This window comes from Malus domestica, chromosome 04, assembly GCF_042453785.1.
Source record: "Malus domestica chromosome 04, GDT2T_hap1".
In the NCBI taxonomy this organism is placed as follows: Eukaryota; Viridiplantae; Streptophyta; class Magnoliopsida; order Rosales; family Rosaceae; genus Malus; species Malus domestica.
In genome coordinates, this window is record NC_091664.1 from 27,462,754 (window position 1) to 27,479,453 (window position 16,700).

The following is a 16,700-nucleotide window of genomic DNA, read 5'->3' on the forward strand; positions in this document are numbered from 1 at the left end:
GTCTTCTTTTCCCTTGTTCTAGCTAGTTTATAGATATCCAACTCTCCTTCTTTGGTATCTAGTCGCTTATACATATAGTCATAAGCCGCTAGCTTAGCTTCTCTCACAGTTTTCTTCGCCTCCTGCTTCGCTATTCTATACCTTTCACCATTTTCATCGGTCATATCCTTGTATAGGGCTTTACAACATTCCTTCTTAGCCTTCACCTTTTTTTGTACCTCCTCATTCCACCACGAAGATTCCTTTTGGTGTGGAGCAAAACCCTTGGACTCTCCTAATACCTCTTTTGTTACTTTTCGGATACAACTAGCCATGGAATCTCACATTTGGCTAGCTTCCCCCTCTCTATCCCACACGCATTGGGTGATTACTTTCTCTTTGAAAATGACTTGTTTTTCTCCTTTTAGATTCCACCATCTAGGCCTTGAGCACTTCCAGGTCTTGTTCTTTTTTCTCTCAATGTTGATTAGCCAAGCTCTCTCCCGGTACCGTATAACTTTGCAATCCTTGCAAGTTATACGATCCCCCATCCTCATTAGAAGAGAATCAATTTGTGTTTTTTCGTTCAAATATATGATTGTATACATGTTAGAATTGAATACAAACTACAAACACATTGAAAGATTGAGGATTCAAGACCCAGAGCTCTGTGAATTGACCTCCATTACAAGCAAATAATCCAATTATATAAATGGAGGAGAAGCTAAACTCATGGCATTTCCTCACATAATCACACACCTCAAACAAATTACAATCCCAACACGTCACAACCCACTGGATGCATCTTCTAATCTAATTATGTTGTCACCCGCGCCCAGAAGAACGAAGAACACCAAGACTTAGAATGAAGATACCATCACAATGTTGAAATTTAGGATTATTTTGTTATTTGAATTTGGGCTTAGTCCGTTAGTATTAGGGTTAGGGTTTCGTTTTCTTGCTTATTGGGGTTAGGTTAGTTCTCTATATATATGATGTTTTGCAGCTCGTAGAATAAACAAGTCATTTACAATGTAGCCTCTTGGAGTTTTGTAGCCGTTTCGGCATTCTCGTTTATTTAATAATACTATTATTTTGTTAGTCTCGTTCGTTACGCACTCTGATATTTAACTTGGTATCAGAGCAAGTTTGATTTTTTCGGATTTAATTTGCTTCTGTTTGTTCATATTAATTTGATGTTTTTGTCCAGTTTCGATCCATGAAACTTTTTTCGTTTTCTGGTTTGAGTTACCCTTTGTCGTTACAAAAAAAAAATATATCTGTTAAAGTTTGAAGTCGGAGTCGTGCCGAGCCACCAGCCGCTGCCCTTGCTGTCGCCCACCGTTGTGTTCGTTCATGTTCCGTTCGCAAAGATGAAGCCACCAACCTGTATTGCACCTACATCAGACCCGCGCCACTCACAGCTGCCTGCATCAGGTCACCACCTACACACTGCCTTCGACCCGCACCAGCATGCTGCCTACAACCCGAACCCGACCTGCCGATCTAACCGATCCACCACACCACTGATATACCTCTATCTCGCACCGATGCTGTACCTACTGCCATCCCTGCCTCCAGATGATTCGTTCCCTGACCTGCTGTTGCACATCTGTCGTTATGCCGACTAAGCCATCCTGACCAGATTTGCTGAACCAACCTTCCACCCCGCTGCGATCTTTTGCTTCCTCGCTTGAAAAGCATGTAACCACACCTCGGAGTCTGAGTTCAGAATGTTGGTCTGCACTTGTTTTGCACTCAGTTTGCTAACGTGAACCGAAGAAAGAGAGAATGGAGTTGAAGCTTTGGTCCTTGTTGATTGAAGCTATCGTTGGGCTTGTATTGGTTGATTTGGAATGAAATTTGTTTGCCAATCACTCGAGTGCTTGAACTTGTGACCACCAGAGTTATAAGTTTTGTTTTTTATTCGTTCGTTGTTGCAGTTGGGATATAAGAATTTAGTTCGTTTAGTGACAGAGTCCATACTTCCAACATTTGGTTGCCATAATTTGTTGATTGCTGGAATTGCTTGTTCGCTCGCTCGCCTGCTCGCTTGGATTGTTCGTTTGCTAGCTTGAATCACTTGCCTTGTTTTGTCTGCCTAACGGAGCTTGACTTGTCGTGTCCGCCTAATGGATCTTGTCTTGTCTTCTCCGCCTAACGGAGCTTGCATCCGCATCTGCTTGTTGGCAAACTCATGACATGTACCACCATGAGTTTGACGGGGGGGTGTTGGAATTTAGGATTATTTTGTTATTTGAATTTGGGCTTAGCCCGTTAGTATTAGGGTTAGGGTTTCGTTTTCTTGCTTATTAGGATTAGGTTAATTCTCTATATCTATGATGCTTTGTAGCTCCTAGAATAAACAAGTCATTCACAGTGTAGCCTCTTGGAGTTTTATAGCCGTTTCGGCATTCTCGTTTATTTAATAATACTATTATTTTGTTAGTCTCGTTCGTTGCATACTCTGATATTCAACTCACAATGGTTTTGAGTCACTAAGCATCTGTTATTGCCTGAGAACTCCGTTTGAGCTGAAGATAAAGTTCTCTTCTCCGGCAATGGTGGAATTCAGGCCTCCAACCATTGTTCACTGAGTGAACATCATTGCTTCACTCATTTGGTTGCTCAAACTCCGGAAGAACCTTCGCCTTTCTCTCCTTCCTTCTCTTCCTCTCGTCCTCGCGCTCCTTCCTCAGCCAACTCTTGACTGTCCTCTGCAAACCAAACCCAAATCCAATCTCAGTAAATCCAATCATACGGTTACAAAAAAAAAAAAAATTAAATAAATTACCCTTTTGACTCACCATTAGTGACAACTTGGAGATCTCCCTAACTTTCTCCATTGGCATTGCTAGCTGCAACTTCCCATTCGCAACATAAGCGATATGCAAGGGTCAATCTTCCAACCCGTCAAATATATGCGTGGCGTAAATGATCGTGGCGCCTCGTTCTTCGCATTCCTTCTTCAGGAACTTGAGAAGGCCAGCTCTTGCTAGGACATCGAGGTCCACCGTTATCACGTCTAGCAGAAGAACCTATTTGGATTCAGAAACAAATCATCAAACACTTGGCATGCGTAAAAAAAATACACCATCAAAACTGTGAAAAATGGACGTTGACTACCTTGTATGGCTTGAGCAGACCCATACAGATTTGCACTCGTCTTCTCTGACCATCGGACACCTTGTGCAACCGCCATGAAAGATCAATATTCAAAACCTTTATCAGCTCTGATCTCCTTTCTGGATCGATCCCCGCCACCCCATTGATAAACTTATCGGCCGAAACGTCCATTTGAATCGGGACATCAAACCCAGCGAACGCTACATCTCGCCGCCACTCTCCGCCGAGATACGAGAGGTCACCGGAGCCGGTCAAGGTGGTGTCGTGAAACGCCGACCTTCCGAGCACGCGAACCATGTGGGGCTCGACCATGTGCTTGCCGCCCAGGATCTTCAAGATCGTGGTTTTCCCCGCGCCGTTGGATCCCACGAGGAGGCATCGGCCGCCGGCGTTGAGTGTGAGACTGAAGTCCTCGATCAGCGGCTTGGAGCCAGGCGGCGGGTGGCCATTGATTCCTGGGTAGTTGAATTTTAAGCCGCTGATCTCGATCGATGGCTCGGAGTTTAGCTTCACACCCATCGTCGATGATTTTTAGAGAGAGAGATGAGATTAGGAGAGAGAAAGTGTGTGTGCCGACATGAACGTGACGGATTCTTTAAAAATTTCGGCGATGGGACGAGTTTGGAAGTCGACTCAGTGGAGGAGGCGTGGACAGCTCCCAGTCACAAACTCGGAACTCGGAAGCTACGAACTCGGTAGTTGGTAGTTGGTAGTTGGTAGTTTGCCATGTCATCCAATGAAAAGCAGACACGTTGCTGCATTTACACAAACAAATAAGGGTTCGGATCCGGACACGGGTTCGGGTCGGACCCAACTTCTAGGTTGCGGTAACTGGATCACAAGTCTTCTCTCCTATACTCCTGAATCTGGACTGAAGGTGTTTTTCTTGGATTCCGAAATAGCCCTTGGAAATGGCAGCAATTTACAGTCTCTACATCATCAACAAATCTGGCGGCTTGATCTACTACAAGGTAACAAAACCCTAGAGATTTCAATTTTCCCATTTATTTTCCTCTGTTTTCTCAGCAACCAAACATGAAAGTTAACGAATTTCGATTCTTCTTTCGGAAACAAAATTAGGATTACGGGTCGGCCGGAAGGATGGACACTAACGATACCTTGAGGGTTGCGAGCTTGTGGCACTCGATGCACGCCATTTCTCAGCAGCTGTCGCCGGTATCGGGCTGTTTCGGAATCGAACTCCTTCAAGCTGACACCTTCGATCTTAATTGCTTCCAATCACTCACTGGTACATTTCAAAGTCTTGACCTTTTTCTGTTTTTCTAGAATTTGTACTGTAATTTAATGTGTTTAGGACTAATTTGCAATTGAAATATTGAAGTCTCACTTAAATTTAATTGATTTCAAATTTGCAGACTGTAAGTTTTGTGTAGAATGTAGAAGGTAAAGTTAGTGAGCCTTTGAATTGGGTGAGCTTAAGTTGAGAAGATTTTGTATCGCGGAATAAATTGGCTATCTATCTGTTGCTAGTCCTATTTCTGAATTCTGTTGTGCATTGCAGTAGTTTAGACGGAGAACATGACACAGAATCGAGCGCAATGGCGTTCTAGGATTCATATAGCCGACCCCACTTAGTGGGAAAAGGCTTTGTTGTTGTTGTATTGCAGTAGTTTAGAACCAATTTTGGTTAGAATCTAGCGGATGACGATTATTTCGCGGAGCGGAGGAATAGGTTCATTACTGAGGTGAATGCTAAATATTGTCATCGAGCAAGTTGATTTGTTCAATGTCTGACACAACTAATGGCAGTGTTCTTGTAAGCCAAGTGTAAGATTTAGGCAACTTATATCTTGTGGTTCTGTAATTTGGAAGATGGGTGCACAACGAGTGTTTCGCAAGTGAGGTGACTGCTAAATATTGGAATTGAGTGAGTTGATCTGTTAACTGACATAACTAATCGTGGTGCTTTTGTACGCCATTTGGTGTCAACAACAACATCTATCTTGTGGTTCTGTATTTTGAAGATGGGCTATGGACACGAGTTTTCCTCTACGTAATCCTGTGTGATGTTATCGATTTCCACATAACTAGGATCTTCTCTGTTCTGGTTATAGAAAGGGTGAAACTTTTTTTTTTTTTTTTGCTCGTTCTAGTTTCAATATGCTAGATCCCAACACTGTACATTTTACACATCTTGACAGCCACTATACTTGAATTTCATAAGGCGAATGAGTTGGTTTAGTATCCTGGATATTGACTCGGATCCATCTGCCTGGTTTGGAATTTGTTCAGCCCGAAGTTACTCGTTGTTTGAGTGTTGACAAGTTTTATTGTTTCTGATTTTAGAGTAATGAGTCTCTGTTACGTTAGGCTTGGCCTTTTCATTCCTTTTGAATTGGGACATTCTTATCGAGCAGGATGTTGGTTTCAATGACATTCTTTTCATTCCTGTGGCTGTTTAATTTATCCTGGGAAGAGAACATTTTTCTGGAAATTTTGAAGAATGTCTTGGATTGTGAAAGTGATGATATATATTTTCACTATTTGCAGGGACAAAGTTCTTTGTTGTGTCTGAGCCTGGGACACAGCACATGGAAGGTCTCTTGAAACATATCTATGAGTTGTACACGGATTACGTCTTGAAGAATCCCTTCTACGAGATGGAGATGCCTATACGATGCGAGCTCTTCGACATCAACTTAACACAGGCTGTACAGAAGGATCGTGTTGCATTGTTGGCCCGATGATCTGCCTGAGAATTTGTATGGTATCTGTAGTTTACAATCAATATCTTTTGTATGGTTTTAGCTCACCTTAACTTTGGTGTTGGTAATCAATCAGATATGGGCATTGACTAACTCAAGTTTTAATCCCAAATCGCCGTGTATTCATTTCCAGTTAAAGATAACAAAGGCTGTTATGTGTTTATGCGTTCTGGTTAAACCAAAAGAGGGTAAAAAACAATTTAGTATTCTATCACAAAATAAAATCATGAGTAATGTAATTTCACACAAATTAAATTTTACTTTTTTTTCTTTTTCAAACCTCGTCCACATGTAAAACTAACTCACATCTCAAACGTCTCTCTTTGTCATATATTTTCTTCATTTTAAAAATTTTATATTCACACAAACCTATGGCGTGTTTACCAAACGGGAATGGAATGGAAAGAAACGGAATCACATTCCTCCCGAACCATTCCGGCGTTTACTAACAGGTAGGGAATGAAAAAGTAAGTGGGACCCACTTAAAATCCGGAATCAAACTCCTTAATCTTCCGGAATTCAATTACCTACATGGAGGTGGTAATTGAATTCCTGGATGAAGCCTCCTTCTGGAATCGAACATTTCTACCCAAAATACCCTTATACCTTCCACTAGTAGCGCACCCTCTCCTTCGTTTCTCATCCGCCGACTCCTTACACCCTTGACCACCACCACAACACCACCCTTACACACTGCAGACCCGGGTGGAGCACCGGGTCGAGTCATTTTCTTCCTGAATGAGCCCTGGAACGGCAGACCCTTCTTTATGCGAATGTTGCGGACCAATTTGAGGATGCAAGTCAGAAATTGATTGCTTGGATTGGTGTGAACAGCAGACCCTTATTCCCCAGGGCGTTTGTCAGCGAGGATTTGGTGAACAGCCACAAATGGCAGGGAAGAAGGATGAGAGAGAACGTGGTTGGCGATGAGGAGAGTCTTGTGGATGAGGGGGAGTGAGTTGAGGCGGTGGAGGGTGACAGAGAAGAGGATGGGGGAGGAGATGAGGGAGGAGAGACGATGGTGGTGGTGGGTATTGGAGAGGATGGTGTGGGTGAGAGCGTCGGCTGCTCAGAAAGATTAGGGAGTGGGGGAGAGAGAGGAGAGGAAATAAATTAGGGTGAGAGTCTTCTCAAATATGAAGAAGCAAATAAAAAATTCTTGTTTCATATTAAATTTGTACTAAAAGTTTTATTAAAAAAAAGTTATCTCTACAAAATAAAAAAAAATGAAAGAGTAAAAGTTTTATAAAAAATAATTAGCAAATAAAATAAATCAGTTAAGCAAGGGTACATTAGTAATTATATTAGATTTTATTCCAATTCATATGAATTAGTAAACGGTTTATATAGATCACTGTCATTTCTACTCCGATTCCAAACAATTTTGGTAAACAACTTCAACAGGAATCCAATTCTGATTCCAACTCATTCCAATTCCCCCTCAATTCAATTCCCCTCAATCTGATTACGGATTAGTAAACGCACCCCTAGTGTGTGAGTTTCATTCTTTTTTTTTTTTTTTTTTTTGACCTGAATAGTAAATTTCATTAATCCGAAAGAAGGTTACAGGCCAACACATAGCAAGGCAAAATAACCCAAATATATTGGGGGAAAATAGATACATAAAAATTCAGCCCAATTAAATAAGTAAAAACGAAAACCCACATCCCTAATCTCTGAGGCAAAATAAATAAGTAAATTAATTGTCAAACACAAACATAGAGAGCAAGAACATGTTAAAGAGAGCAGCAACGTGTAGTATCGTGTTATTTCTCTTAAGATCAAACTAATGTCAAAGAAAAACAATTATGTCTTTGAAAAAACAATTATGAAATTTGAAAACCAATAAATGGTTGCTTCTAGAAAACCCTAGTTGAGCTGCTTTGTTCCCTTTAGTTCATGCTCAGCATTCAAAGCCATGACATTCAGAATCCTCATCTGATTATTTCTCTCGGTCAGTGCCGTTTGGTACGTGGGACGGGACGGGACAGAACGGGACGAGCCGTTCCGTTCCACGTTTGGTGCGTCTAAAAATTGTGGAACGGGTTGTCCCATGGGACGAAATTTAACTAATTTTTCGTTCCACCTCTTCCTCCTGGAACAACCCATTCCACATCCGTGGAATACAAATTTATAACATTTGACAAAATTTCTCCTTATCTTTTTCAATATTTACATCATCTGTTCCGTCTTGTTTCGTCTTGTTCCGTCATATTCTGTCCCGTCCCGTCTACGTACCAAACGGTACCTGCGTTCATAGGTGGCTTCTGCTCTCGGCGTCCCAATCTCAGAATTCTCTACGGTGTCGTAATCCTTCTGGGAAAACGCCACCGCAGCCGAGTCAACGTTAACGCCTCCATCAATATTTTGTAACTATACTCGCATGATTCCAGAGCGCTTTTGAGTGATGGGTCGGTTGTGTTTTCAAGCAATTGCCCGATGAAGCTGTGTGTTTGAGTGGCATTGTCTACAGAGCGATCTATGGTTATTTGGGTGAGGACGACGATATCAGCATCTGGGGATTTCATGTTTTCTTTGAAAGTTTGGGTACAAAATCCGTACTGCTCCGTTGCCCTGCAGATACGCTCGATCGATTGCTGGGTGTCTTGAGTAATTAAAGGATGGAATGATATTTATCACGAGCAAGAAGAGAACCAGTAATATTGGAACAAGTGAGCCGGTGAGCGTGAAGCAGAAACCATTTTCTTGTCTTGGATCGAAGGCTCGGGTAGGTTGGTAATTGGGAGTGAATAATTTCGTAAATTAATTTTTTAAGATTAAATTTGCAAACCATGTGATATGTCATCAATAAAAAATAAGCACGTTAATCAACATTTAAGTAATAATCTAATTATCAACAACCTTTATAAAATTTAGTATAAAAATTTGGTCTTCTTAGTATTACCCTTCTAATAAAAGTGAAACCTATTGGTTTGGTACCACATTTTTAATAAGAATAATTTCGTATATTAATTTTTTAGACTAAATTTGTAAATCATGTGAAGTGTCACCAATGGAAAAAAAGCACGTTAATAAACACTTAAATCTTAAGTAATAATCTAAATCAACAACCATATCATTTGGTTTATAAAATTTAGTATAAAAATTTGATCTTGGTATTACCTTTCCAATAAAGGTTAAACCTATTGGTACTACCTATGCCGGTGACCGATCACTATCAAACCGGAGAACTAAATTTTCTAGCTGCAATAAATTTTCTAGCTAATTGGGTCAAAATTGTTGCTTCATTTTGGGCAGAAACACAGCAGAGAGCAGCAGCACAGCTCAAACAGTTGTAGTCCAACAAATCAGCACGAAGTACATATTATCTATCATCCGATGCATGCTTCAGATTCGTAAGATAATTTTGGGTTTCAACTTTTTTCTAATTATGGCTTATTTCTGATTTGGATTTTCTATAATTTTGATTACAATCTAGGGTATATTTGTATAATCGGTAAGTTAATGAATGAAACATAACGGAAGCATTGAAAATTTATATTTCCATCCTTTATATTTCATAAAGAGGATTCCATTTCATTTATTTAATTACAGATGTCTGGAAAAGCTCTATTGCTATTTCGCGAGGCAATCCACATCGATGTAATGAAAGTGAGGGACTTACGACAATCACAGAACATCCCGAAAAATCGACCCATTTGCCAAGCAGAGTCTCATTAAATCTTCCCTCTTTTCCTTCCATTACAGCTGAAAACGATTTGCAAACCTTATTATGACCGTCCCTCATTGGTTTGCGGATTCCATTATCAAGAAATGTATCCAAAGCCTCTTGTACCAATTTCTCCTCACACATTACTAATTTCCTTGGCGTAGATCTACTTGTTGTTAAGAATTCATTATATTTCATAAAGAGGATTCCAATTCATTTTAATCCAATAATTTTTGCTACGCTTATTTTTAGTTACACCCACTGGAACTTTATTTTGATCTTACTTTACCCATGTAACTCAAAAGTCACCAGTTTGCTACTTGAAACTCAAAATTCATTCAATTTTGACTTGTGGACTCTCTTTTCTCCCTGAAACTTATAGTTTGCCTCCTACAACATATGTGGAACAATAACACTATGCACATGTGCAAAAAAATTAATTATAAATCTCTATTTTGCGTTAATTTTCAACAATTAGATAATATTAAGTTTAAAAGAAATTGAAGAGATAAAAAAATTAAAAAAAAAATTGGTTAGTCTAGTGCAACCAAATCAAACCACATAAGAAACTAATAGATCTAAGGCAATGTGAGCGAATTTTGAGTTTAATAAAGACGACTTTCGAGTTTCATGAGGCAAAATGGAATCAAATCGAGTTCCAAGAAGCAAAGTGGAGTGAATTTTGAGTGTCAAAGAATAAAGTGATATTTTTTAAATTACAGAGAGTAAAATGAGATTAAAATCGATTTCTAGAGGATGCATCTAAAAATAAGTCTTTGTACTAATTTAACTTTTTCCCATTTTGGCAGCTTTGTACTCATGTTTGAATTTACGCAGCTTTTGGCTCTTCCCTCCAGAGAGCGTTGAAGGAGCAGAGCAACAACATAGCAGCCAGCAGTCTCAAAGACCCAAAATAGATGAAATTTTAGCAAGAATTAAAATGAAAAAGAATTTGTATTCATTAAATGGAATATAATTTGGGTACCCAGATTACTGGGAACCTATATTACAACATGGACAGTCCCCCCACCTCTTTTTTCAAATTTTCCAATTTTTGTTACCGAAATAAATAATATTACAAAAGCAGAACACCTAAAAATTATTTTTCGGAGAACAATGTTTGGTTACTTAAAAATGAGAGGAGGAATTCCTTCTCAATACGCTTTGTCACCAACTAACCGAACTTCATGTTTATGTCCAAAGAGTTAATGTTATAAATAATTTTGTAAATATCATCTGTGCAAAAAAGTTAACAAATGAGATCACTTTTGGTGATCGAACTATGTAAAAACAAATGAACGGATTTTATAAAAACATAATGAACCGTCAATCTATTTGCTACAGTTGATTGAATAAACGTTTTTAATTGATTTTTTGTTCTTTACAAAGTAATTTATAATGTTAACGGTTTTTATCATAAGCATGAAGTTTTGTAAACCTTGTGAAAAAGTATTTTGACGAGGAACTCCTCATTTTTTGAGAAGCCACGTTAACTCAATTTTCGTACAAAGGGTGAGTCTCACATGTTTAAGATGAATCAAGGATCCTGCTAAGCGCATGCGACACCATAATTTTTCCTAAAGCTAAACTCATGCAATGATTCGATAGGACTTAAAGGGGTATTTCCCAAATGATATTTGAAGAAAAAGAATCCCTAAAGCAATTGTCATAACACCCGACATATTGCACTAGGATAAGAGATGCTTCCCACTGCATTAACAATTGTAATGTAGACTGTAGATCCACAAAAAATAGTAATACTTTGCTGCTCAATGCTCAAATATTCTATTGGGAAATATCGTCTCTTAAAAAAACATAGATTATGTTAAAGTTCACCCAAAAAAAATATGATTCTGAACTTTATAATTGTTTGAAATGAAATGACTCTGAACCCTTTTTTTGTCCCTTCCAGGCATTCAAAAAAAAAAAAAAAATATATATATATATATATATATATAGAGTTCAGGTAGTCTAGATAATTACGTATTTAAATTCTTTCCTTTCATCAGATTTGTTTGAAATGAGAAGTTCAGAGGCTTTCATTAACTCCAGATTTTAGCAATGTTTTGTTCATTCGGTTCTTGGTTTTAACTATATCGGGATCGACTATGCTTTGTTTGGTAGTATAGCAGGCTTGTTTTATTTGCAAGATAATACAAACCGTAAATCATTCAGATGCAAAATTGGTATAAGACTTAAACAAAATAAAGAGTGCAGGGTGACAGAATAAGATATATAAATTCAATAATTAATATATTTCTAACACTTTGTTCACCAACTTAACATTTGGAGGCAAAACTAATCAACATAAGGGGAGGCAACAAAAACAACCCCAATACTATTATTAAACAAAAAACAAAGCCCTGTATAGTTGTATAAACTTGAATTTCTCATCAGGGCAACCGCAGGCATCAATTAAGCGGCAGATGGGGCGGTAGCGAAGTCGGGCACGCCAGCCTCCGATAGGGCCGCCTCCTTGAATGGCTGCACATCAGCCTCAGTTGAAACCACGGTATTCTTGTAGTCCAATGACTCATCGTCGTAAATATCCCACCATTTCTTCACCAGCATCTTAATGTCTTCCCTCTCCATGTTCTCCTCCTTCCCAGTGTATCTCCATGGCTTAGAACCCTGAACAAAAATTAAAATGTGTTACGATTTTATAAGTTGTAGACAGATATTAAAGCAAGAACGGACGTGCATCAATATTGTTAGAAATGAATTTGTATTTTAACTAGTACTCACGTTGGCACAATAGTGAACAACTTTGACTTGGTCAAGTTGAATGTTCTCAGGGTGACGCCATAACATGGCCAACACAAGGTTGTAATTTGAAGGGATGGGCTTGTATTTGTCCCTGAAATACACGTTCAAGAAGTCCTGCAGGAAAAAAGGAAATTACAAGCTTAATAAATAATTATAAAACAATTTAAGTAATATTTTTAAACCAAAGTTTTGTCGGTCGAATAGTAATTTTTTACCTGCTCGGCAAAAGATGTGGTGGGAGAAATCTGGAGGGTTTTGAGGAGGTCATGGTAGACCGGCAAGCTTGGCTCATACACAAACATGCCAGCATTGAAATAGAGGGGAGGCCTGGGGCCCAACTTAGGGTCCCATTGGACCTAATTAGGGCACTGCTGGCAGTACCCTATCTTATACTGTGGGCTACTGCTCCAAGTTGGCTCACAGAAGCAGTCCTTCACAGCATAGAAGTAGTTGTCCGGGTAGTCAAAGAGGTGATCGATGTTCTCAAAAACTTGAATATCTCCGTCCAAATAGATCATCTTGCTGTACTCCACAAACTGCAAAATTTGCATTGAAAAATTAGGATCACATATGGTTTGCCAAAAAAAAAAAAATAGGATCACATATGAATATTATCTATAAAATAACACGACCTAATAAAATTGATCACAAACTTTTAAAAACCTAACCGACAAAAAGGACACGCGTCAAAACCAGTTAACCTTGAAACATATACGTGTTAAAAACGGCATGAAAGCACTGAGAAATTTTTAACTGTGAAGGTAACACGGATGGTTCAATCACTTATTTTTATGTAAGTTGTGAAAAAATTTATTTTTTAAGTTATTAAATTTTTAATATACATATCTTGTAATACCTTTTATGACAGTCATACTAAAAAAATCTCTCGAAAGCACTAAAAGAGTTTAAAACGTTACCTCCCAAATGCGAAGCTTGGAGTAGTTGATGACGTAGTATGCCATGGCGAACTGGGTCTGGTTGGGAGGAGGGTGCACAGGCTCGATCTCTCTGAGCACACAGCCCTGAGAGATCAGAATCCGGCGGTGCTCTTCGGGGACGTCGGGCAGCATGGCCACAACAAGCGGGTACTTGCTCTTCACTTTTCTTAGCCCCTTGGCTAAGCCAACAACTCCTTTCCAGTAGTCTCCCGCACCGGCCAAGAAGGTGACGTAGGCCCTATTGGGCCCGCTTGGTGGTTTGGTGGCAGCGATAGCGGCGGTGGGGGTGGTGATCTCAGGAGCCATGGTGTTTAGGCTGAATTGGGTTTGGTTGCGAAAAGGTTTCAAGTAGTAAAATGGAGAGGAAGATTTAAGGCTTTTGGTGTTTGTTTGGAAGAAAAGGTTATGTTTCTTGCTTCAATAAGGTTTAGAACTCAATGTTTTGGTTGATGAGTTGGGGCAGTGGGTTGGGGGGGTTTATATAGAATTGGGGAGGGGGTAATTTCTAATTTTTTTAATTCATTTTTTGGGTGGGATAAATAGGATCGGTCGGTCAAATTATGGTAAAAATGTGAGATTAGGGTAAGTACTTTAATGTTGCTTGTGGTCTAAGGTGAAGAGTCACGCCATTGGGCCCATTGGTCATTTTATAATATTATTCAAAGATCCTGAGGACGTTATCTAATTAGTATCAACATCAAATAAATGTAGGGAATTAATTGGGCAGTTTTAGAGAGGATTATGGCCCTTGATGAAGCGTGACATAAGCTCCAAATTAATTAACGAATAAATTTTGATCCTGTAGGCCGACCCTTTTAAATTTCATAGACGATAATAACCTTCTTATTTATCATTTTTTACACAACTATTTCAGAGTAGTGGACGTCAACGCACTTTTATTTATTTATTATGGGAATCGACGTGCTTATAGGGATTTAAGGGATCATATTTATATGTGGAAACATAAATCTCGTTTGGATGTGCTTTTAAAATAACTGAAAACATTTTTGAGGAAAATATTTTTGGAATAATCCTTAGTAAAATGCAAGTAATTCATGGAAAAACACTTAAAGTGCTTCCTGGAAGAAGCACATAATTGATGCTTATTGCAGAAAGCACTTCAAGTGTTTTTGGGACCCAAAAATATTTTCTCTAAAAACGATTTCAGTCATTTTAAAAATACATCCAAACGAGTCCATAATTTATTTTATCTTTGGAGGCTCAAGCGGAGACCTGTTTACTTATGTTTTCTCATATGAACCTCTTGTCTCCAACTATTGCTTTTTTTATTTTTAGAATGTTCAATATATGTTTGACATCTTCTATGCGAAAATGTTTAATTTTCATAAGATCTTCTTGACTGTTATTCAAAAGGTCCAATAATGTATGTATATTGGACCTTTTGAGGCAACTATAGATCCTAGGGAGCAATTCTGATTGGTCAATAAAAATATAGAACATCATATAAGTTATCATGCTTGCCTATCCACCATTTGAGTCTCTAACAGTTATTCCAATAATTACATATCCAATAGTTGACCTATGGACGATTACGCAAGCATATGTTTCATGCTTGTTTGTATTTGTGGGATCATATTTCTTTTAAAGATAAAACACATAAAAAAAAAATGTCTTAGTCAATCATCATTTTCCATATTAGTTGCCACACAAATTTCGGAAAGTATAATTAGAGGTATTTATTCTTTTAAATTTCATATTATCCGGACTTTAATTACCATTTCGATCTAGGAAAATCTTCTACATTATGTACATGGATCTCAAAATATATGGTGAAATGAAACAAATGAAAGACATATTTTACCAAAAGAAATACATTTTTTTAAATGAAATAAATACATTTTTATTACATGTGATATTGCTACTCCACTCTGTATTTAATAAAAATGAAAATAAAGAAGAAGTCAAACATCTTAGAATTGGAGTCCTTTCATATTAGGCTGAAAATTTAGGTTTGATTTCAATTTTACAAAAATCAAACTCCCCTCGTGGAAGAGTAAAATGAGAATAATCAATAATATATTAGGAAATAGATGGTCCTCATATGTATTAAACTAATACAACTATAGTAAGTGTTACAGTTTTATCAAATATTCAGAGAGGCGTGTCATTGGCCCACTCCTTATTACACCGATATTATAACCGTTAATCAATTTATTGTTAGGTGTTGCGTTTTATCACAACAAGCTCGATATTATTAAGAATGAAACCATACACTTATATATTGTTTTTTATTTTCTCAATTCCTCGATGTGGGACTTATATTCAACACGCCATCTCACGTGGGACCACAACATAATAGACCACACGTGCACCAATCCCACATCGCACATAAAGTGTAGAAGCATAGTGTTACAATAAACCCAGTAACGCGAGCACAACACATACCCACGATCAAACCCACTATGGTTCTATATCATATACTCATAAAGACGGGCCATCCACCCACTCCTAACCATATATGTATTGTCTCAACTTAATTCCCTATTGTTATGTGTTATGTTTTATTTTTCAATTCCCAGACTTATGTTCAATAAGTTCTTCATGATTTTTTATAAAAATATTCATACTTTTCTGATTTTATATGTTTAGTAAACATATAAAAATTAATAAGAGATGAGTGATTTTGATAAATCACATTTTAATAATCGCGTTGAAAAAGTAAGATTATATCACTTAAACAAGTTACGTGCATGAACTAGACATCCTCAAAATTGCAAAGAATAAGAATATTGGTGCGTACAAAAGAGAAAAAAAATGATTAATTTAATTATTTTGTTAAAATAAACTATTATCATCCCATTTCTTTTGATAACAAGCAGGGAGAAAATGGTAAATTCAAAATAAACAATACGTAACGTTTTGCATGTCCACTTTCCACCGTCGGAAGTTGCTAAGACTTACACCAAACGAAGAATACCAACCTCTAATCTCATCACACGACAGTCACACCCTCCTCGCCACGTGGAAAATCACAGATACGTGGCGCGCTCACAGCCGCCTGGATTTACTAACGCGGGGTCCACCTACTTCAAACCGAATTACTTTTTCCACCCCAACTTTTACACTTTTAGGATATTCTATAGAACTGGGCCCCTCCCATTGAATATCTTACGTGTCCCGCAACCGCACGGGAAGATGCCATGTGGGCGCGCCGCGTGGCAGAGGACGTTCGGAGAAGCAACGAGGCACCATTAATTGGAGGGAGATTGTCTGCCTCCTTTTTTAGCCTTTCTCATCCTTTTTTATTTGTGCGGTTATAGTTAAATTACGTTAATATTTTATATTTTTTTATAAAGATAATAAGACAAAAAAAAATAAGAATATAAAATATTAACGAGATTTAACCGTGACCATACAAATAGAAGAGGATGAGAATGACACCCAGACAATCTGACTCCCTACTAATTTTTTCGGAGTGTCGGTTTCTAGTTATGTTAGTTGGTCCAAATTAAAACGCGTTTAAAGCTAATTAGC

At 38.2% G+C, this 16,700-nt stretch overlaps 2 protein-coding genes and 1 pseudogene across 3 annotated transcripts; 1 reads left to right on the forward strand and 2 right to left on the reverse strand.

Annotated features, from left to right (window-relative positions):
* Positions 1–2,374: 2,374 nt before the first annotated feature.
* On the reverse strand, positions 2,375–3,624 carry LOC103427728 (ABC transporter I family member 20-like; annotated as a pseudogene).
* Positions 3,625–3,758: 134 nt separating this feature from the next.
* Positions 3,759–5,924, forward strand: LOC103427678 (uncharacterized). Its single transcript, XM_008365744.4, has 3 exons — positions 3,759–4,076; positions 4,186–4,354; positions 5,617–5,924. Exons 1-3 carry the CDS (start codon positions 4,017–4,019, stop codon positions 5,811–5,813), a joined length of 426 nt encoding a protein of 141 aa, XP_008363966.1. The 5' UTR covers positions 3,759–4,016; the 3' UTR covers positions 5,814–5,924.
* A 5,796-nt stretch (positions 5,925–11,720) lies between these two features.
* On the reverse strand, positions 11,721–13,661 carry LOC103433851 (galactinol synthase 2). Of its 2 annotated transcripts, XM_008372139.4 has the most exons (4): positions 13,185–13,661; positions 12,483–12,803; positions 12,247–12,381; positions 11,721–12,132 (listed from the first exon to the last, which is right to left on the reverse strand). In XM_008372139.4, exons 2-4 carry the CDS (start codon positions 12,567–12,569, stop codon positions 11,917–11,919), a joined length of 438 nt encoding a protein of 145 aa, XP_008370361.3. In that variant the 5' UTR covers positions 12,570–12,803; positions 13,185–13,661; the 3' UTR covers positions 11,721–11,916. The 2 variants fall into 2 exon arrangements, with proteins under 2 accessions (XP_008370361.3, XP_070676106.1); XM_070820005.1 differs by lacking the exons at positions 11,721–12,132; positions 12,247–12,381 and having other exon boundaries at positions 12,578–12,803; positions 13,185–13,651.
* Between the last annotated feature and the right edge of the window lie 3,039 nt (positions 13,662–16,700).

What these genes read in the sequence shown, in the direction of transcription:
- LOC103427678 (XM_008365744.4), top strand. Translation starts at nt 4,017, where the DNA reads ATGGCAGCAATTTACAGTCTCTACATCATCAACAAATCTGGCGGCTTG. An exon ending in GCGGCTTGATCTACTACAAG is followed by an intron (nt 4,077 to 4,185) that starts GTAACAAAACCC and finishes AAACAAAATTAG; the next exon opens with GATTACGGGTCGGCCGGAAG. An exon ending in TTGCTTCCAATCACTCACTG is followed by an intron (nt 4,355 to 5,616) that starts GTACATTTCAAA and finishes CACTATTTGCAG; the next exon opens with GGACAAAGTTCTTTGTTGTG.
- LOC103433851 (XM_070820005.1), bottom strand. Translation starts at nt 13,511, where the DNA reads ATGGCTCCTGAGATCACCACCCCCACCGCCGCTATCGCTGCCACCAAA. An exon ending in CCAAGCTTCGCATTTGGGAG is followed by an intron (nt 12,804 to 13,184) that starts GTAACGTTTTAA and finishes CAAATTTTGCAG; the next exon opens with TTTGTGGAGTACAGCAAGAT.